General features: G+C 70.9%; 2 protein-coding genes across 3 annotated transcripts in view; both read right to left on the bottom strand.

The window, feature by feature from the left end:
- Positions 1 to 2,899: 2,899 nt before the first annotated feature.
- MOB2 (MOB kinase activator 2) overlaps positions 2,900 to 19,659 on the bottom strand; it is a 34,978-nt gene continuing 18,218 nt past the window's right edge. The window contains exons 1-5 of one of the 2 annotated variants that reach the window (XM_016146208.2): positions 13,483 to 13,693; positions 8,157 to 8,317; positions 7,549 to 7,642; positions 4,345 to 4,469; positions 2,900 to 3,885 (exon numbers count right to left, since the gene is read on the bottom strand). In XM_016146208.2, coding sequence (XP_016001694.1) covers positions 3,587 to 3,885; positions 4,345 to 4,469; positions 7,549 to 7,642; positions 8,157 to 8,317; positions 13,483 to 13,592 — 789 coding nt within the window. In that variant the 5' untranslated portion in view covers positions 13,593 to 13,693 and the 3' untranslated portion in view covers positions 2,900 to 3,586. Of the gene's footprint in view, positions 3,886 to 4,344; positions 4,470 to 7,548; positions 7,643 to 8,156; positions 8,318 to 13,482; positions 13,694 to 19,659 lie in introns of those variants that run through there. The other variant, XM_016146209.2, reaches the window with a different exon arrangement.
- LOC118602869 lies at positions 8,327 to 10,826 on the bottom strand. The gene is made up of 2 exons (XM_036221147.1): positions 10,720 to 10,826; positions 8,327 to 10,562 (listed from the first exon to the last, which is right to left on the bottom strand). The coding sequence occupies exon 2, from the start codon at positions 10,552 to 10,554 to the stop codon at positions 9,544 to 9,546; it is 1,011 nt and encodes a 336-aa protein (XP_036077040.1). The 5' UTR covers positions 10,555 to 10,562; positions 10,720 to 10,826; the 3' UTR covers positions 8,327 to 9,543.

The raw sequence follows: 19,659 nt of genomic DNA, 5'->3' as shown, positions 1-19,659 counted from the left end.
CCCTCCGAGGCGCGACCTCCGGCCACACCCGCGGTCTTGCGGGGGCGCCTCCGATCTCAGCGTCTTCTGCAGCGTGACGCGGCTGAGACGTCCCCGAGCCCTCGGGTGCGAGGCCCCGTTTGTCTGGCCCGCCCCCTTCCCTCAGCGTATCCCCTTCGCCTCGCCTCTCGCTGTCCCCGGCAAGGAGAAAGCGGGCCACATGCACCTTCGACCTCGGCTCGCGCGCCCCTCGGCAGAGCCTGGGGCCGTCCACGCCGCTGGGCGCTCGTTCGCCTCCGAGCCTTCAGGACGAGCACGTGGCGCCCACCCTGCCGACGCCCCGGGCTCTCCCACCAGGCTGCCCACGCCGGGAGCCGCGTCTGCGTTCACAGGCGTTGGCTCCGGGCAGCGCTCCATGCCCAGGGCCACACTCGGCACGCGCTCTGCCCCTGCGGTGGCCACTGGCCGCGAGCACCCATGCTGCCTTACGGTCCGGAGGTCAGAGCCCAGAGTGGGCCTCACGGGGGGCGAACCAAGCGGCCAGGGCTGGCTCCTGCTGGAGGCTTGCGGGGGGCTCTCCCCGCTCCCCCTTCCAGGGCCCGCCCCCCGGCTCGCCCTGTCCCGTCCCCACCCCATGACGCCCCGACCACCCCGGGGACAGGCTCCGTCTCTGGGCGGCGGACCAGGCGCCTTAGTTCCTTTGGCGGCTTTAGCTCCCCGTTGCTAGGGAACGTGACAGCCACAGGTCCCAGGGTTTAGGACACGGGCATCTTTGGGGAGGCTGCTCCTCTGCCCGCGGCAGAGCTAGCAGCGCTGGGTGGACCAGGCCGGGGCGGGCGAGTGACGGGCTGTCCAGGCACAGCTGGGACCCGGCCCCACGCGAGTCTGCACACCTCCAGCCAGGCCCTCAGCACCGGGCTCCGTGGCCGGCAGACCTGCCTCTCCACACAGGCCGGACACAGAGCAGAGACCGGAGGCTCCTCTGGTGGCCCGAGGGCCAGGGCGCCAGGTCTCGCAGCCAGGAGCCGGCCATGGCGGGGAGCGCACTGGGAGGCGTAGAGGCCGCTGCAGGAGGCGGCCCCCAAGACCCGTGCTCGCCCTGTCCTGGTCTGGCTCCCGGCCCCTCCCAAGCACAAGGCACGATGACCAGTGCAGCGCCCGGGCCTCCACGTGCCCAGGACCCCACAGCCACCCGCGGAGACGGCTCCCCCACGCGGTTCTGTCTCGGGCTCCACCCAGCAGCTTGAGCCATGAACCGCATCCGGCTGGCCCCCGCCCCACACAGGCCTCCAGTGTGTGCGCTCGGCCCCGCACTCAGGTCCGGAGACCTCTGTTTAAGGGGTCCGTGTGTAGAGAAGTGGGTGGACATGGGGGAGGGGGCTCATGCAGCCCAGGGGACGGCGGTGGGAAGGAGAGTGGGGCACACAGGGCGGCGTGACTCGAGGCGGTGGCCAGCCCGGGCGCGGCCCAGGAAGCACTGTGTCCCAGTCGGCTGGCCACAGAGCTCTTGGCTGCAGGGTGTGGGCAGCAGTGGGCGGTGGGCTGCGCGCGGGTCGGCCAGGAGCTGCCCCTTCCGGAGGCACCTGGGGGAGTGGGCCGCGGGGGCTGACGTCTCCCAGGCTCACTGTGAGGCCAGGGCCGCGGGGGCTGGTGAGGCCTCCCCACTGAGCAGAGGTGGGGCCTGGGTGCTGCCAGACATGTCCAGTGACTTGGCGGACGGGAGGGGGCCGGCCACTCCAGCTGGCCTGAGCTCCTGACCGGGCGGGGACAGAGACGCAAGCCCCAGGCAGTGGGGTCCCAGGGGAAGAGCAGGGCCCAGAACCTTCGTGCAAGAAGAGCCGCATTTGCCTAGGAGCACCAAGCGTGCAAAAGTTCAGCAGGAGGTATGAGTGGAACCTTCTGGAACAGTATCCACTAAAGTCACATTCAAATCACACGGCTCCGACATCCGCCGGCGGACAGAGGCAGAGCTGGCTCCGGAGCTCCTGGCACCATGCGGCTGGCATCAGCAGCGCTCTGGTGTGGCCGGGGACCCACGGGGACGTCGGAGCCAGGCTGAGAGGGCGGGGCACCCCGGGAGCGGCGGGGTGTTCCAGGGAGCCCCAGCGCTGTCACGCGAGGGCAGCCCTCAGGGGCAGGAGGCTGCCGGAAGCCAAGGGCTCCGCGGGCCACGGGCGCACCACGTGGCAGTCCAGCTGCAGGGCCAGGTGGCTGTTGGGGGGCGGGGAGCGTGAGGAGCACAGGAGCCCCGTGGGGAGACAGAGACCAGGGCCCAGGGTCCCTGTCCCTTTAGGGGTGGGGGGGCCAAGCATGACGGAAATCACCAACCAGAAAGGGCTGTCCCCCCCCCGCCCCGTCACCTGGTGTGACGTCAGATGGGGGGGAGGCTGCCAGGGCCCCTGTTCTCTGTGCGCGGGGCCTAGACAAGCTCAGGGGTTCAGCTTACGCCACCCCCATCCCTGTGCACCCCCAAGCTCGGCCCCTGTGGCATACACGCACCCTCTCCCGAGCTTCCTGGACTCCCACCCTGCGGGCTGTAGAGCCGCAGCTGGGGTGGGGCCTGCAGTGTGGCCGCCATGCCAGGCTGGCTGGGAAGCGCCCCACCCGCCTCCTGCCCACACTCCAGGGTCCCCGCCACCTGCACGGGCAGGGCACGGGACCAGGAGAGCCCAGGCCCCCCGGAGAGTCGGACACAGGGTGTGTGCTCCCGCCCCCAGCTTCCTGTGGCCCTGCTGTGGACACGGGTAGCTGCGAGAGCCTAGGCCACCCGGGCAGAAAGGGCAGTGAGAGCCCCACATCCCCAGGCCCCAGGAGGTATGCGGGGCCCCCTGGGGCTGGTGCAGGAACAGGAAAACAGACCGGGCTGCGTGGCCAGGCCGCCCTCAGCACAGGCCATCAAGACTCCGAGGACGCACAGGCGTGACCTGAGAGAATCCTTTTTATTACGACCGGACAGGCGAGCGGCGCGAGCGGGTGCCCTGCTCCTGCCGACGGCCACCCAGGCCCCCACCCAGACCCTTCGGTCCTCAGCCCCGCTGGTCCGGGGACCCCTCCGGGGCCGTGGGGGGTGGGGGAAGGGGGGTCCGGACCCAGGGCCCCTGCAGGGCGCCGCCGGTCCCCCTTCCCGCCCGTGCGGAGCCACCAGCAGCCGAGATGCAGGCGAGGCTGGGAAAGCGAGGGGGAGAGGCAGGCGCGGCCGCTGCAGGAGCCCCCCGAAACGAGCAGACAGAGCGGCCCTCCTGGGAGGGCCCGTCCCTCACGCGTGGCTTCTCTGCACACGGCAGCGCCCCCGGGGAGGCGGGGCGCGGCCGCGCAGAGGACCGCGGACGGGGAGAGCCCGCGGAGGGGACACAGCAGTCTCGTGAGTGTGCGCTGAGCGAGCGAAGGGGTCCAAGGTGCTTCCTGGCCCGCGGCACTCGTCCGGCCAGCAGGACGGCGGCGGGGCCGGGCGGGCGCCCACTGGCGTCTGGGCCCGCACTCCGCGCGGCCCGGGGGCGGCGTCCCTCTCAGACCTACCGTGAGCGTGCCCAGCACGTGCGCGCACGCAGGCGCCCACGCAGGCACACGTGCCATCTCCGCGCACGTGCACGCCTGCCGGCCGCGCGGCTCACCTCTCCTTCACGTGGTTCTGCGCCCCCGGGCCTGCGCCCCCGCCGCCCCCGCCGCGGGCCCCGCCGGCACACAGCACCTCCGTGAGGTCGTCCATGACGGCGGTCTCTTTGGGGTCCAGCAGGTTGAACTCCCTGGCGAAGAGGATGAAGTGGACGTAGAGCGTGTTCAAGTGTCCGTGCAACTCGAGGGCCAGGGTCTCGCGGAAGTGGGAGGAGTAGATGTGGGCCAGCACGTGGAACAGGTACTTGCAGATCTTCTTCACCAGGGCCTCGAAGGAGCTGGGGAACTCCCGGCCTGCGGGCACACGGCTGGGCGTCACGCTGCCCCCAGCGCCTGCCGTGTGGGGGCCGAGGAGGATCGCCCCACCCGGGGTCCCCGCCACCAGGCCCCGCCTTCGCAGGGCCTACCGGCCACCCCCGCCCTGCCAGCCCCTGCAGACACGCGAGTGACATGTCACCCGGAGCATGGGGGGCGGTGCTCGCCGAGCATGCTGGCCACCTGTGTCCCAGGGGCCAAGACCCCACCACGAGCCGCCCAAACCTGGCCGAGGACCATGGCCGCACGCCGGCAGCACCCAGGTCCCACCCCTGCCCAGCGGGGAGGCCTCGCAGCACCTGGTGGGTGCTGGAGGGCACACTGCATGGCCTAGGCCACAGAGGAGGTGCACAGGCACCCCTGCCCCCGCCAGGCCCTGGGGTTGCCCGCTCCTCCTCAGCGGCGGCCGCCAAGGGGACGTTGCGGGGAGACACATACCGTATTTAGTAGGAAACACGTCCTCGTCTGTCACCAGCTTCTGCACGGAGCTCATGACGAAGTCGACGTACTGGGGGGCCGTGCACTTCACCTTCTTACCCCTCTCGTCATACCAGTAGTACTGTCTGTGGGGACAGAGGCCAGCCCCGGCGTCAGCCCCCGCCGCCCACGCCCCTGGCCCTGGGGTGTGGGGCCTGCTGCGGTCAGGAGCTGGCGCTGCGCGGGTGGCCGCCAGTGGCAGAGGTGTGGCAGGCGCCAGGCTCCTGTTCCAGAGCCCCTGGGGAAAGAACTGTGGGGACCAGGAGCTGCGTGTGACAAGGGGTCCGTCTGCACCGACTCCAAGCAGCGTCCGGGCAGGAAGACGTGCCTGGACACCTGTGGAGGACACAGCGGGCAGCTGCACGTCCTGCCGCGTGGCTTCACACTCTCTCCTCCACAGGAACGCGCGTCCCTGTCACACGGAAGGCGCTGCGGGTGGGTCCCTAACGGCTGTGCCCAGCCCTCCCGCTGCCCGGGCGGGGACGGCCACGTCCCGTCAGCCCGGCCCCCACCCGGAGAACCCAGATCCTCTCCAGGAGCCCGGTGGGACGAGTGGGCTCGGGGAACAGGGACCTGACAAACAGGGAAACAATCCTCAGGTGACGGGGGCCAGAGCATTTGGGGACAGGGACACCCTAAGTGGCCCTCTCACAGTTTCCGTCCGGCCGTGAAACCAGGCGCGTCTTCCAGCCCACAGACACGCACCGCCCTCCGGCCACGCGCCCACTGCCCAGAACCCCGGCGACGGCCGCCCCACGGGCACCTCCGCCGCCGCGCAGGCCGCGGCACGGCCACCTGGCCTGCGTTCCGGCTGGTGTTCCGCTGGCACGTCGTTTCCACCCCGTCACTTAATCTTCCTACGTCACCGCACGCACGTAAAGTGAACGTCTCGTCAACACGGTGCAGCTGACAATGAAAGCCCCGCCCCCCCTGCCCGCCCAGGGGCGCGGCCTGGGCACTGCTCGGCCCCCTCGTTTTCCGCTCCCGTTTCCTCCCCCACCCTCGGAAAGGGAAGCGCGTTTCTTAACGCGCCTGCTGCGACCTGACCACACCGCTCACGGGCGTCGAGAGGCTGCTCACGGGTCACACGACGCGTCCTGAGCTCCCCTGCGGTGCCAGAGCCCGCACACGGCCGCGTCGGCCGCAACGCACGAGGCTAAGCCCCCGGGTCCCTGGGTGCCCCCGAGCCGGCGCGGCCCTGTCCCCCCTCTGCACACCCTGAAGCCGTCTGCTCGCCCACCAGACGCCTTCTGAGGAAGGCGCGGGGAGGGGGGCGGCCTGGCGCTTCCACGCACGCTGCTCCCCTCTGAGAGGTCCCACGTGTCCTGGCTGCCTCTCCGGAGCGGGTCTGCTGGCTCCTCGGGGTTCTTCGCCCGAGCCACAGCCGTATCTCACCGGGCGCCGGGCTTTGCAGCGGCCACTGCCCCCGCCGGCCCCGAGGCCCGTCACGGAGCCACCCGCGGCGTCCGCACAGGCGCCACGCGCAGGCCCCACCGCCAGCAAGGTCCCCTCCCTCCCGTCTGCGCGTGGCCGCAACTGTCCTCGCGGAGCGCCTGCGGCTTCCTGAATCTGCGGGCTCCTCTCTCACTGACGGGAAGTGTGCAGACGCGATTGCTTCCAGTATGTTCTCAGCATGGCCTTTCCTCTTCCCCTTCGGAGACGCCCACGTTATCTGCTGGTTTGTCCTGCAGACACTGGCGGGTGAAACGGGCCTCGGCCCCACTTCCTGTGGACGTGCTAGCCCGGGGACAGCAAAGGGCGCTGTGGACCTCTGACAAACCCCTCTCCTCTGAAACGAGCTGGAGAGCTTCCGCCCTGTGACCGCGCACGAGTCCCAGGAGAGAAGTGCCCGCACGCCGGTTCATCACGACGGCTCCGTGGAGCGGGTTACAGACCGGAGCCAGCAGCGGGCTCAAGTCCCCAGACCCACGAGTCGCACTCGGCAGAGTCGGGGTCCGCACGCGGGGCGGCCCCGCACCAAGCCCCTGCGCTCTCCCGACACGCTGACGCCGAGGGCGTGCGGGGGCAGAGTGCCGCGCGAGCCCCGCTCCCCACCGCCCGCCCGCGGCCGCGCCCTCCTGCCCCGGCGCACTGCCCGCCTGCACTGCCCCTGCTGCCCTGGGCCGTGCCTCACGGTGGCCAGCCGGGGCCGCACGTGACACCGCGGCGCCCCTCAGCGGCTCCCTAGACAGGCGCGGAGCAGGGAGCTGCCACTGTCCGCATCAGCTCCCGCGTGACGCAGCGCTGAGCCGTGGCCCGAGGGGCGCCCGTGCCGTCCGCAGTGCCCAGGGTGAAGGGCGGCGCTCTGCGGGCGTGGAGCTCCGCTTCCGGCTCCCAGCTGGGCCCCGGCCAGGAAGCCGGCCAGCGGCGTCCGGGTGGGGCGCGGCCGGGACGGCCCCCGGGGACATGACGTCACCAGCAAGGCGCCAGCCCCCATGCGCTCATGTCCTCCGACCCCGGCCAGGGGCGACCAGGGCGCCCTCGCGCCCCTCCTCGGCCGCCGGCCTCCCACCCACGTGTCCATCTTCCCCCGCCTCTGCTACGCGGGCCGGTGGCAAGCCTGGGCCACACAGCGCCCTACCCACGCTGCACTCGGGAGCCGCTGCGGAGCTGTCAGGGGGCCCGGGCTCCTCGGGGAAGGGTGCTCCCGGAGGACACGCGCCGACCGTCGGAGCTGAGCGGCTGGCAGCAGGCCTGCCGGAGGCCACCAAGGGGGCGGCCCGGCCCCACGCAAGCAGCCAGCAAGGCAGCCTCCTCCCCCTGGCCAAGCAGGAGTTCTGAGGGAGAGCCTTGGCTTCGGGGACAAGGAGCTAGAGCAGGGAAGCACCTGCAGCTGTGCGGGGCTCTGCTGTCCTAGGAAGCCAGCCAGCGTGTCCGGTGGAGACGGCCCTGTCCCTGGGAACATGGCCTCTTGGCCTCTGCCTGGCTCCCGGCGCCCTGTGCCCTCACAGGACCCATGAGGCCAGAGTCTGGCTGAGCTCTGCTTCCCGTCCTCTGCAGGCCCTGGGCACCGGGGGGACAGCCGCCCGCTGAGGAAGGCCCCGAGGGCGGGAAGCCTCGCAGGACACAGTGCGAGGGGGTCTGAGGACGGGGCTGCGGCAGGCCCACGGCCCCCGCCACCCGCGGGCCCGGCCACGGCCACGGCCACGGCCAGGCGGCACTTACGTGTTGCACACGGCCATGGTCTGGCACGCCTCCCCCGTGCAGAACTCCGAGATGGTGCTGTACTGCAGGTTGACGTGGTGGAAAAACGTCGTGGCTGCAAGAGAGAAGGGTCCTGGTGAGCACCGCCTCGGACGCGTCCCACGCCCGGGGGACCGGTGCTCGGTCCGTGAACCCTGGGGCGGCCTCCACTTTCCACAGACCGGAGACGAAGGCCCTGGTGCACGGCACGGGCCTGGGGTGCTGGCCTGCAGCCCCCGCACAAAGGGTGGGGCACACGTCCCATCCCAGCAAGAGGCCAGCGCCCCTCAAACTCAGGGCCCCGCTCTTACCAACACCAGCTGGGTCCAGGGCACCCCTGGGCACCCGGCCTAGAGCCCACCCCCTTCAGAGAACCAGCGCCCTATGGGACTCCACCCCCAGGGCAGGTGACCTGGTGTGGCCCTGAGCCCTGCGCCCGGGCTCGCACGGCGGGTGGGGTGACAGCTGCCGGCCCCTGCACGAGCCGCGGCCTCCCCACGGCCACGGCGCTGCCGGCCTCGCGGCCGCACTCCCGGCACCGCTGCTCCCTGGCGCCCGGCCCCCGCCCCGCCCCGCGCCCAGCCACGCACTGTTGCTGGCCAGCCACTCGTTGAGGTCGATCTCGCGCGGCAGCGCCACCAGCTCCTTGAACTCGCACTCGGCGATCCGGGACTGCGCGTGCTCCGGCTCCAGGTACACCTTCTTCTCCTCCGCCGGGGGCTTCTTCCCGTTGGGCTTCGCCTTGGACTTCCTGCCGAGAGAAGGGAGCGGGGGTCGCCGCGTGGCAAGCGCGGGCGTGGGGGCCCCCCTTGGTGTCCCCCAGAGACGCCTCAGGAGGTGCTGCTCCCGCCAGCTGCCGGGTGAGGGAGAGGCTGCCCTGTGCCCGTGCTGTGCCCGGGTCAGGGGCCCGTGTCCTGACCAGCAGAGCCGAGCTGCCACTATGCGGGGGACGGTAGGCTGCAGGACAACAGCGGAGGCCTGGCGTCACAGGGCCAAGCCTGGAACTCTGGGACCGCGAAGGCTGGGTGGTGGCCCCACTGGCCGGCACCCCCGCGTGCGACACTGAGCCCTGCGGCCCGCTTGGCCCACGCCTCGGGCCTGGGCTGCCAAGGCAGGACGGCCGAGCAGGACAGACGGGGATCGCCGGTGCCGGCAGACCTCTGAGCAGAGTCCCGCCGCAGGCGGGCGTGTGTCCTGTGCGCACGACCCAACGGCACCGACCGTGCGCCGATGCTCCCGAGGCCCAGCCAGCCGGGCCGCCGCAGGGCACCCGTGCCCCGGCCCGCGCTCCCTCCCAGCGCACGGCGCGGGTCTCCAGGGACAGGAGGGAGGGAGCCGGATGAGAGACGCAGGAACAGCCACTGCTCGCTGAGTGTTTTTCTTGTTTGGGAAAACAGCTGTTTTCCATAAAAACGTGCTGTTACTCAGCGCGGAAGGGCTGTTGCGGCTGTTTTTACCCTGATGAAGACACACTTCAGAACGTTTGCGGTTCCGTTCGAGCCTGAGCCGCGAAACCCCAGGAGCCAGAGCTGTGCGGCGAGCAGCCTCATCCCGAGGGCGCGACCCCGCCACCCCAACCAGCCTCCCGTGGGCTGCTCCAGGTCACGCCGGGGGTGGCACGTGGCCGAGGCAGGCCTGGTGTGTCCCCCAAGAAGGAAAGCTGCCCAAGATCAAAGCCCGGAACCATGGCTGGGAACGCAGGGTTGGCCCAGGTCACTGTCACACAGAGGGGCCTGCCCGGGCAGAACGTGCCTTGGAGCAAAGAGGCCCTGGCGTGGGGCCCCCAGAGGAGCACCGGCGTCCAGGTTGGGGCAGCAGGAACTCCACCGCCCGCCCACCTCCAGGGACCAGCACGGAGCAAGGCCACCACCACTTTGATGTTTAGAACTGGGTTCCCGGGGGGACGGCTCGGACACCCGAAGGGAAAGTTCCTCATGTCACAGCTCAGAATCTCGGCTCCTCTGTGAACCGGGTTCTTCAATGGCCGGCACCACGACTTTGTGAAAACGAGCGGCAGACCGACACCGTTGGGAGGCTCACTGTGCAGGGAAGGCTGCCTGGGTGACACTCGGAGCGCGGTCGTCCAGAGAGGGCCCTGCCCCTGGACAGAGGGCGACCGCAGGCGGGCACAGAGCGCCCAGTGGACCGCCCTGAGGAGGAGCCACAGGCCAGAGGGACGGCCTCGCGGGGCAGCGGGCGCACCCCTGCAGGGCCGGCAGCGAGCCCCGCCGTCGGGCCCGCCACCCTGCGGCTGCCCGTCTCGGCCCCGACGCCTGCACCCCGGGGGCGCCGTGGTCGGCGCTGGCCGGGCCCCGCCGGCTCACCCCCTCGAGGTCCGCACACCAGCAGAGGCAAACCCGCCCACTCCCGGACTCTGTCGCCGTCCCCGCTGCCCAAATGGAAACGCACTGCTGACCGAGCCGGACATCGCCACCCTAAGGACCCTCCGTGGCCGTCCACCCACAGCCCTGGCGAGGCGCACTGGGGGGCTGTCTCACAGAGGTGACTGACCTCTGCGGCTCCCTGACCTTGTCCTTTTTTTGTTCTGTTTTGAAAAGTTGCTGGTGGTTTATTTAAATGAAACAGGAAGGAAAAATGCTCCCCGAATGCCAGGAAAACGTTTTCCCTCTGACTGCTCACAGCACACCATCGCCTTAAAAGGCGATGTGAGCAGGGCCTCTGGGCTCCGTGCTGGGTGTGACGAGTGCCAGGCAGGGCCACGGTGTCCTGGGAACGGGCCGGGTTGGGGCTTGAGCCAGGCACAGGCCACACACACACACTGCGCACTCTGGGGGTCCCGCCATGCGGTGGGGCTTGTCCCGGAGGCCATGTGCATATGAGCGGCTCAGGGCCATGCGGCCCCTCGGCCCTGGACAGGGAGGCTCCCCGCCTCCCCCAGGGCAGGGAACACAGGAGGGGCTGGGGACACCGGGGGCTCCGTGGACGTCCTCGGACGCACCACCTGGCGTGGGTGAGCAGGCAGGTCATGACGCTCTCTGCCCGAAGCCCTTCTCCTGACCCTGAGCCTCCGCTACTGAGAGATATGCCACCTTGTCAGGAAGCCGTGACTGGCCTGGAAGGTCCCCGTCCCCTCGGCCCAGGCAGGAGGGACCAGCGTGCAGGATGCTCCCTGAACCCTGCGCCAGCCTCCACTCCGATCACGCCCTGTGTCCGCCCGCCAGACAGCCTCTCGGCCTGGACCAGGCTGGCCACACGCTGCCTCGGCCTGCTGGTCGTGTGTGCAGATGGGGTGCCCTGGGAGCCCCGGCTATGAAGCTGGCGGCCTGACCCGCCTTCCCGGTTTGCCAGTCGGGAGCCGTGCTACCTGGTGACTCGCAGACATGAGCACTGGCCTTCAGGGGGCCGTTACACAAGTGACCACACAAAGCCACCCTCGGGGGGCGAGCAGTGGCTGAGGGGCCACGGGCAGGACACCAGCGGGCACGCACATTCCTGTCTACCAGAGCCCGCCCCGCGCCGCGGCGCAGTCCCACGGGAGGGACTCTGCGGTCACTCAGCGTGACCCCGGCACGGAGACGTGGCCCACTGGTGCCGGGCAAGGCAGCGAGAGGCGCCACGCGCTGGACGCACCGCGGGGGTGGCCGCGCTGTCTGCAGTGTCAGGGAGGGGCCCCGGAGCCGGGCTGCACCGCGGAGGCCCCCACCTGCCCAGAGCGCCCTGAGGGGGCCGGGGCAGAGGGGGGCATGGCGTGCCAGCCGCCAACCCGCCCCGCGGCGCAGGGGGCGGGCGTCCCCAGACGCAGAGACCCTGCGGCCTCCGTGGTGGTCCCTCCCTCCGAGCAGCAAGGACTTCCAGGCGGAGGGACCAGGACGGAGCCCCGAGGCACCGGTCATGCTGGGCGAGGGGCCCGTGGTCCCTGGGCACAGGCGGGGCCGGCTGCGCCCACTGAGAACGGGCAGGGCGGAGGGTGCTCCACTCGGCCTGGAGTCCCGCTCAGCCTGCTGTGTCCCCGACCCCCCAAGGACGCTGAGACAGCTCCGGCCATCGCCAGAAGAAGGGCGCAGGTGGATCAGGGAGCGGTGCTCGAGAGACGTCGGGGAAGCGTGGAGAAGGGCGGCCAGAGAGGACACCTGGGGGCCGGGAAGGCAGTGCAGCAGGGTGCTGCCCTGAGCCGCCGCCGCCAGGCCACCCCGGGGCGGCGCCTGGGCCTCCACACGGGCCCTGCCCGCCGCCGCAGAGCGGAGCTGCCCCGAGTCTCGACTCTACTGGCCTCCCGCCCAGGATGCTGTGGGGACCGGCTGGGCAGGGACGCCACTAACGGGTGTGCAGCCCGTGCCCCGGGCTGACGACTGGGGCCAGTCCTGTCACCCCGATGGCCAGGACACAGACGCACAGCGGACGGACGGCACAGGGGACTCTCGGAGCTCCGTGAACGTCCCATCCCCTGGGGCTGGGGAACGTGGGGCTCGCCGCCACCCCGGGCTCCCGTTTCTAAGGCAGTGGCCTCAGGTGGCACCTGAAAACCACCGCTGTGATGCTCGGAGGCCCCCCGCCGAGGCCGTGTTCACGGGGCCTGGGACCACCGCGACCCCTTCCGTCACGGAGCCCTGGCAGCGGTGGGTGGACCCCAGGAGACCCCCGTCGAGCCCCCGCCAAACCCACGGGCTGCGGCCGGTCAGATGCCACAGAAAGGGACAGCAGGCTGTTCCAGTCTAACCGCCTGGCGGGCAGCCCCCCGACGGGCAGGCTTTCACCGGCCCTCACGTCCCACGGGGAGGAAGAGCCCCAGGCAGACTGGGGAGGACGTGCAGGCCCGCTGCGCGCCCTGCTCTCCGCCCGGGACGCAGGCGCTCTGCCCGACGCCGGCCCGACTTGTCACCCTCGCCGTGAGGGCTTCCCTGGTCCGCCAGCGAGGTGGCCTCGGCCTGTCTCCCGCAGAGCCTGCTGGCACGGTGGGCGCGGCCGCGGCTCAGAGGCTCAGTCCTGCTGTCTGCCTTCTGCGGAGCCCGTTTCAGCCTCCGGCCCCTCCTGCCGCGCGCGCACGGTCGTGGTTCCCAGTCTGCACCGACGCCCTGGAGCACAGGCCGGCCTGCCCGCGCTTCCGGTCTCGCACGTGACAGCAGCAGGCGGCGCTCTGGCGAGCTGGCGGCGGGTCTCCCGTTTCCCGGGTGGCACGCGGTGACCCGCGGTGGGGAGGCGCCGGCACGCACGGGCTCTGGAACTCGCCGGCCAGCCCGCGGGGCCCGCTCACCCGCCGCGGAGCCACACCTGGGGAAGCAGGAGGTTCTCCCGACTTCACACCACGGCCCACTGAAGTCACAGGCAGATGTGCGGCTGTCACACTGAAGGCCCTGACTGGCCCGTGACCCTCTGACCGGTCTCGCCTGTGACCCTCTCTGGGTGGTCCTGTGAGGACCCGCCCCCCCCAACCCCCCGGCACCGCCGCCTCCAGCTGGGGCAGAACAGACGCTGTGCTGCGCCCTAAACGCACGCGCGGGGCACAGGGGGCGCGGCGGAGGGGCCGGGCGGTCGGGACCGGCGCTTCTGGCAGTGCCCGCGCAGCGGCCGGCCAGCTGCGGCCCCCGTCGGTTCTCCGGACTGGGCCACTCGTGGACAGGCTCTGGTCGCCACGCCTGGGGACGGCAGGCCAGACACCCTGTCGGCGGCGGAGGGCCCGTCCGGAGGGCGCGCGAGGGTCAGGCAGGAGTGACGGGGGCCCCGACTCACCGCCCAGGTGCAGATGCTCCCGTCTCCCCGAGCAGCACAGGTGACACACTTGGAGGCCACCCTGCTGCAGACACCTGCTGGCTGGCTCTGCGCCCAGCCCCGCCGGCCCCGCGGCCCAGCAGGGGGGCTGCACGCCAGGGCAGACGGGGACGGCTGCAGCCGCCGCTGCCCAGACTGCCCTCAGCGGCAGGGACCAGGGACAGGACGGACACCGCCCCCCACCCTCACCTGAGCACTTTGCCGACTGCCTGAAGCACCATTTTGCAGCTGAGTCCGGTTTTGGGGGGCTGGCTGAGCAGAGCCCGGTCTGCGGGGAGGCTGCCGTGGTCCCCCAGCATGGCGGGGCAGCGCAGAGGCACAGAAGGAGAGCGGGAGGCCACAGCGCCCGCTCGCGCCCTCCCTGCCTGACCGGGAGCCAGCTGACCCGGCCAATGAGGACGCGGGAGGGAGGCTCCGGCCGCACACAGAGCTGCTCCTTTTCCAGGCCACGCGGGCCAAGTCCGGCTCAGCGAGGGCGTGTCTCAGCCGCCTTCAAACTGGCGCCTCTGGGGGGGGGGGGGGGAGGGCCCATCAGGGAGCCCGGGGTGGCTCTCTGGGGCCGACAGCAGACCCCAGCCTGACCCCAGCCTGGCGGAGACAAGACACTGGGAGGTGCCGCCCGGCTGGGCTGTGGACACCACACGGGCGGCTGCCACCTGCTGGAGGGGACCAGACGGGACGGGCTGCCCAGGGCAGGGGCTCCAGGATGGACAGAGCCACCTGAGCCCTTGGCCGGCCACTCGGCTGGGTGCACGCAGGAACGGGAAGGGCAGCTCTGAGGACGAAAGACCCACGCGAACCCTCAGCGCATCAGACCGGGCAGCTGCCACGTGCACCTGCGCACCGTGAACGGCTCGCTCAGTGCACTCGTTTACCAAGTTTTCGCTACACGAGAAAAACATCTGGACTGTCCAGCCTTCACGAGGACTCCCAGGGCTGCATGCCGCAGTGTGTGTGCGTGTGTGTCAATGTGTACCCACGAACGTGTATCTGAGTATGCACCTGCGTACCTGTGTGAGTGTACGTAGGTGTTACCTGAGCATAGGTGTGAGACGTACGCACGTGTGAATGCGTGTGAGTACACCTGTGCGTATGAGGTGTACGTGTGTGCGAGGGAGACGTGCGCGTGTCTGTCCATTGCGTGAGTGCGGGTGTGCAGGTGTGAGGTGTGAAGGCGTGGCTGGCTGTGCAGGTGAGTCTGCACAGACGGGTGCCTGGGTCACTGCCGGCAGCTGTGCCTCTCCCTAACCGTCCCCTCCCGGCCCCTGTCTCCCTCAGCCCCCGCCGGCCTCCAGGCCGTGCCGCTCCCACGATCCCGCAGCCCCACGTCCTCTGGGGTCCTGCCCGGATGGCAGCTCCCAGCGCAGGCCCCTGGCCAGCACCCACGGCCGCCCCGGACATGCGGTGCCGCCGAGTCCTTCCTGCCCTCGCGCACGAACCCGTCCCACGCGGCGCCTGCGGACACTGCCAGCGCCCCGCCGCCCCTCGCCACGCGGTGCCCCTCGCCCTGTGGTGCCCCTCGCCACGCGGTGCCCCTCACCCTGCGGTGCCCCTCGCCCTGCGGTCTGACCGCTTCCCCTGCGCTTCTGTCGCACTGGCACGGCTGCCGTGACGTCCTCGACACCCTGAGCGCTGCTGTCCGGGAGCGAGGGAGCCAGACACGGGCTCCTGGCACCGGCACCCGGTTGGCAGCAAAGATGCTGCAGGCACAGACGCCCAGGCCGCGGAGGCCGCGGAGGGCCGGCTTCGGAGCCCCGGAGCGCCCAGGCACCAGAACCCGCCCCTCCGCGTTCTCCCCGCTGCACCCCCGCCCCGCCCGCCCGCCCACTCCGGCGCAGGACACAGGCGGACGCTGCGCTCACGCCGGAAGCACGTCGGGGGGCGCCAGGGGCTGAGGGGGCGAGGACGCAGGGCAGCCCAAGGCTCCGTGCCCTGCAGGCCCGTGGGTCCTGTCCAACGTGACCCACGCTCCAGCGCCGGCCGCCACGCAGCCGGACGGCGTCCCTCAGCGCCGCGGACGGCAAGGGGCTGCAGGCCCCCCAGCTCCGCAGGTGAAGCGCGCCAGGAGCAGGCGTCAGGGCCTGCGCGGCCGCCGCCCCTCTGGGCCCCGGCCCCGGTGTCCGCTGGGAACCCGCACGCGGCGCGCTGAGAGCCGAGCCTTCTCCACGCCCGCGACCTGCTGGCTTCGCGGAGAGAGCAGGCGGCACTGGCCGGCGCCGCGTGCGCGCGGGTGGATGCAGGCGGCGTGTGGCGGCTCCCTCAGCGTTTCCGTGCCTGACCTACTTCACGACGGCAAACGGCTCTGCCTAACATTCCAGGCAGGTGAGAACGTAGGGGGCTCTGGGGGGGCCGGAAATCCCACATAGCAGCCATCTCCTCGTGGGCACACGGCCCTCAGCGCTCGGAGAGACCCTGCCCCACAGACAGCACCCTCCCCCTCCCCGCTTCAGGCCCGGCCTGTGCCCAGGGCTCCCCCTGCCCCCCTCCACCTCTGCCCCAGCAAGACCACCTGGCCACCCCCACCTGCCGGCAGCGGGCGGGCAGGCGGGCACGCGAGAAAACCAGACCCCCACTCGCGGAAGCTGAAGAAGTCATGTCGCTTCCATTACTTTGGACAATCGGATGCGCCACGTGGGGCCACGTTGCTGGTGCAGAGAGCGGGCCACCAGAGCTGCCACGCAACGAAAGCGGGGCCGGCACGGGGCGGTGGCCCCCGCAGACCCGGCGGCGCTTGCGGCAGAGGGGCCGGGCACGCCGACTCCGCGGGCGCCCCGCGGCGAGGGCCCCCCACACGGGGACTGAAGCAGCTGCCTGAGGCCAGCAGTGCCCACGCCACACGGCCCGGCGGGACAGAGGAAGGAGCGACCCCTCCGGCGGCAGCCACGGCCCCCTCGGCAGCACCCTCGCAGGCCACGTGCCCTGGGGCCGGGACCTGAGCCGAGGCCCAGCGTGCTCCAGGGTGTTGGCACATGCCCCCACCTGCGTCCTGAGACCTTGCAGGCCAGGAGCCCTGTGTGTGTGTGTGTGGGGGGGGAATGACAGAAAGGCCCCGAGCGCCTGGAACCCCAACTCCTAGGCCTCAGCACCCCGCCTATTGCTGCTTGCCTCAGCGGGCAAGGGTGCCCTGAGCCTGGGGGAGACGCCTGTGCATCCGCAGAACTGCCCCAGCACATGCTGACTGCTTCCCAGGGGCTGACTCACTCGAACCTCAACGCCCCCATTTCACAGAGGAGGAAGCTAAGGCGCAGATGAGCCTGGCACAGGCCGCCTGCTCCAGGGCCTTTGCCCCCACCCCGCAGGGGCCAGGTGCGCTTACGAGGCACGGCGCTCATCTCCAGGCCTGGCCAGAACTCAGCGTCACAAGCAGCCCTGGGGCTGCCTCGGGGGGCGAGCAGCTCCAACCCCCAAGCGCAAGGCTGCTCTGCTTCTCCCCAACGCTGGTCGGCGGAGGGAGGGATCGGAAAAGGAGAAGGCCCCGAGCCCAGCACTGCTCCCGGCAGGCCTCGCACCACGAGCCCTGCAGACGACGGACGGTGGTGGCCGTGCCCCCTGGCACCGGTGTCCAGGCAGCGCCAGGTCTGCTGAGGCGGGGCAGAGCGCAGACATGGGGCGCAGGAGCAGGGCGGGAGCAGGTCCCTGGCCCAGTGGGGCTTGCCCTGGCCCTCACACAGTCACCCGACGGCCCGCACGGCCCGGCCCAGGGAGTCAGGGAAGAGCCCCGGGCAGCAGGCCAGGAGGGCCTGAGGGGTCAGGCTGGAAGTCGAGTGCCACCTGAAGCCCAGCCACCAGGTGACCATGGACACACCGGGACCCTGGGAAGCAGGGCTGAGGCCAGGCAGAGGAGCCCCAGGAGGACAGGGGGAGGCAGGCTGCCCCGCACGCCAGGGCCCAGTGCACCCGCACCAGCACCACTATGTCAAGTTCAAGCCGAGCCAGACTCCAAACAATTAAAGGGGCTGTTGGAACCTGCCTAGTCATCCTGCCTGGCTGCTGGCCACCGCCGACCGCAGAGGGCAGAGGTGCCCAGGCCATGTGCCAACCGCCCCCGGCAAGTCTCCCCGCCTCAGCCCCGCACCAGCATCTGCCAGACACGTGCCAGCCGGCCCTGGGCACTGGCGAGGCGGCCGAGCGTGGGAGGCTGGCTGAGACCCAGTGAGGAGCACCCCTCTGCGCGACGCGGCGTAGCCTGTGTGCTGGGAGAAGGAGCCCCAGCCCCCGCGAGGCCCAGCGAGGACAGACGCTGGCTGCCACGGCCCTGAGCACCGGGGCTCACCGGCTCCTCTGCAACGTCACAGGCTCCGAGGGGCCGGGGGCCTCACAACCGGGGCAGGTGACATGCCATCTCTTCACTGCCCTCAGCCTCCACCAGCCAAGCAGACAGCGAGCCCAGGAGGCCAAAGGGAGGGGCCGTGCGGGGCTGCCAAGGCACCCGCCCTCCCCGCTGGTATAAAAGCCTCGGCTGCAAGATTTAGCCCAGGCTCCGTGCCCGGGAGGGAGCGGCGACAGGCGGGACACGGCTCCTGCTGCCGAGGAGGCTGGGGAGCAGCCCCTCCCTGTACGTACGGCCTGGTCACCTGCAGGTCCTCTAACAGAAACACCAGGACTGGGGGGGCGGCAGGGCCATGCGCAGAGGCAGGGGCCCTGAGAGGCTCAGGCTGAGAACTTCCTACCCCATTCCCCTTCCACAGGCCCGCGGGGGGCGTTCCCTGGCTCGCCGACCCCCACCTAGCTGCACCCAGGGCTCCAGCCTGTCCCCACACAGCTGGCTCAAAGAGGTCCCTACCCTTTCTGTTGGAGCCACAGACAGGGTCCCTGATCCTGGCGGTGACCCTGGCCCAGGCCCCGGGGTGCTGTGGCAGGGTGGGCATTTACATCCATGCAGAGGGAACCTGCACACGGGCCTGGGGGTGGGTGCACGCCCTCCGAGGCCTCGCGTGACCCTTACACGTGGACACGGGCACCCAAGGTGGGCCTGGCAGCCCAGTCTGCAGCAGGCCCACGGCCTGTGCCAGCAAGCTGGCCTCGCGCGCTCACTGGGCTAGCCACACGCCAGTGTCCGCCTGGCCGGACCCTGTCCAGGCCTACGCGGTCAGGGTCGGAGCGGACGCTCCTATCACTGGAGCCGCCCACTCTAGGTAAAGGCTTGCTTTCCCGTGAACACCTGCCCCGGCGCGGCTGCCCCGCCCCTCGGCCCCCCCGCCAGGCCGGCAGCGACCCCTGGTGGCCACGGGGTGCACTCTGCTTGCAGCATCACAGGGCCGCCGTTCCCCGCCACAGGACAGGGAAGAGGCTGCTTTCCCAAGTCCTGGCACCCGGACAGAACTGCCCTCTTCCCTGCTGCGAGTCCCAGACAGGTCCCCGTGAGAGGCCTGCACCTCTCCTCGGCCCCCCTGCCCCAGAGGAGTGTGGCTGTGAGGGCACGGGACGTCCTGCGGGGCAGGGGCACTCGGACACGGCCCTAGCCAGCTACCTGACCCCAGCCGGGGACACTGACCTCTGGTCCGGTGTGTCCCAGCACCAGCCCCTGGACGCCACTGGGCACAGGAAAGGCGGCCGGCCGAGGGACGAGGCCTGGGCCACCAGGGGTCGCCATGTGCTCTGGGAGCCTGGGAGCACAGCCTCTGAGGTGACGGCGGGCCTCTGAGCCGCTGCGGGGACGCCGCACCTCCCCGCCGGGCAGCGGCCGGTCGCCTTCTGAAGGAACGAGTCAGAAAAAGCCCTTTCTCAGCAGTGACCACGTGAACCTGGACACAGCACCCTGAGACTGTCGTGAGCAGTCGCAGCAGAAGACTCACGAAAGATAACGAAGATAAAAAAATGCGTGCTCAGCCCCGTTAATAAAGACAGACGGAAGGGAGGAGCCCCGTCCCACCTGTCAAGGGGAGGACCATGAACAAGCTGGGGGCCCAGCAGGCGGACGGTAATGGAACGCATGTGACAAAACGCATCAACTGAGAGCCCTTGCAACGCTGTTTCTGACCTCAGCACAGTGGCGACCACCTAGCCGTTTCCCCCCGCACCGGGCCCCAGCCCACAGGGCCGCTGCCCGGCCGTGAAAGAGCCCCCACCGGCCGCGGGAGGCTCCCGGGAACTTCCAGCGAGACCAGCAAGAAAGACCCACCGCACTTTTGCTTTAAGCAATGAAAAATGAACACTCGACACGTCCAGGTCTGGGGTTCCGGTGCCTCCAAGAGGGAAGGCCCCCCCCCCCGGAAGAAAGGAGCGGGGCCCGCGCGCCTCGCCTGCCGCGGTTGGGAGGTGACGCAGGGGCCGCTGTGCACCCCGACGGAAAGCAGCCCGCGCGCCAGCCCCCGCTGACCCCCCGCTGACCCCTCGGCCTCCAGGCGGGTGCCGCAGAGGCTCAAA

Source organism: Rousettus aegyptiacus, unplaced genomic scaffold (genome assembly GCF_014176215.1).
Source record: "Rousettus aegyptiacus isolate mRouAeg1 unplaced genomic scaffold, mRouAeg1.p scaffold_m13_p_5, whole genome shotgun sequence".
In the NCBI taxonomy this organism is placed as follows: domain Eukaryota; kingdom Metazoa; phylum Chordata; class Mammalia; order Chiroptera; family Pteropodidae; genus Rousettus; species Rousettus aegyptiacus.
Note: the sequence above shows the minus strand (reverse complement) of the source record. Positions and strands in the feature narration are given on the sequence as shown.

Bases quoted from the DNA above. Each gene is read 5' to 3' on its own strand.
- LOC118602869 (XM_036221147.1), bottom strand. From the start codon at position 10,554: ATGACCTGCCTGCTCACCCACGCCAGGTGGTGCGTCCGAGGACGTCCA.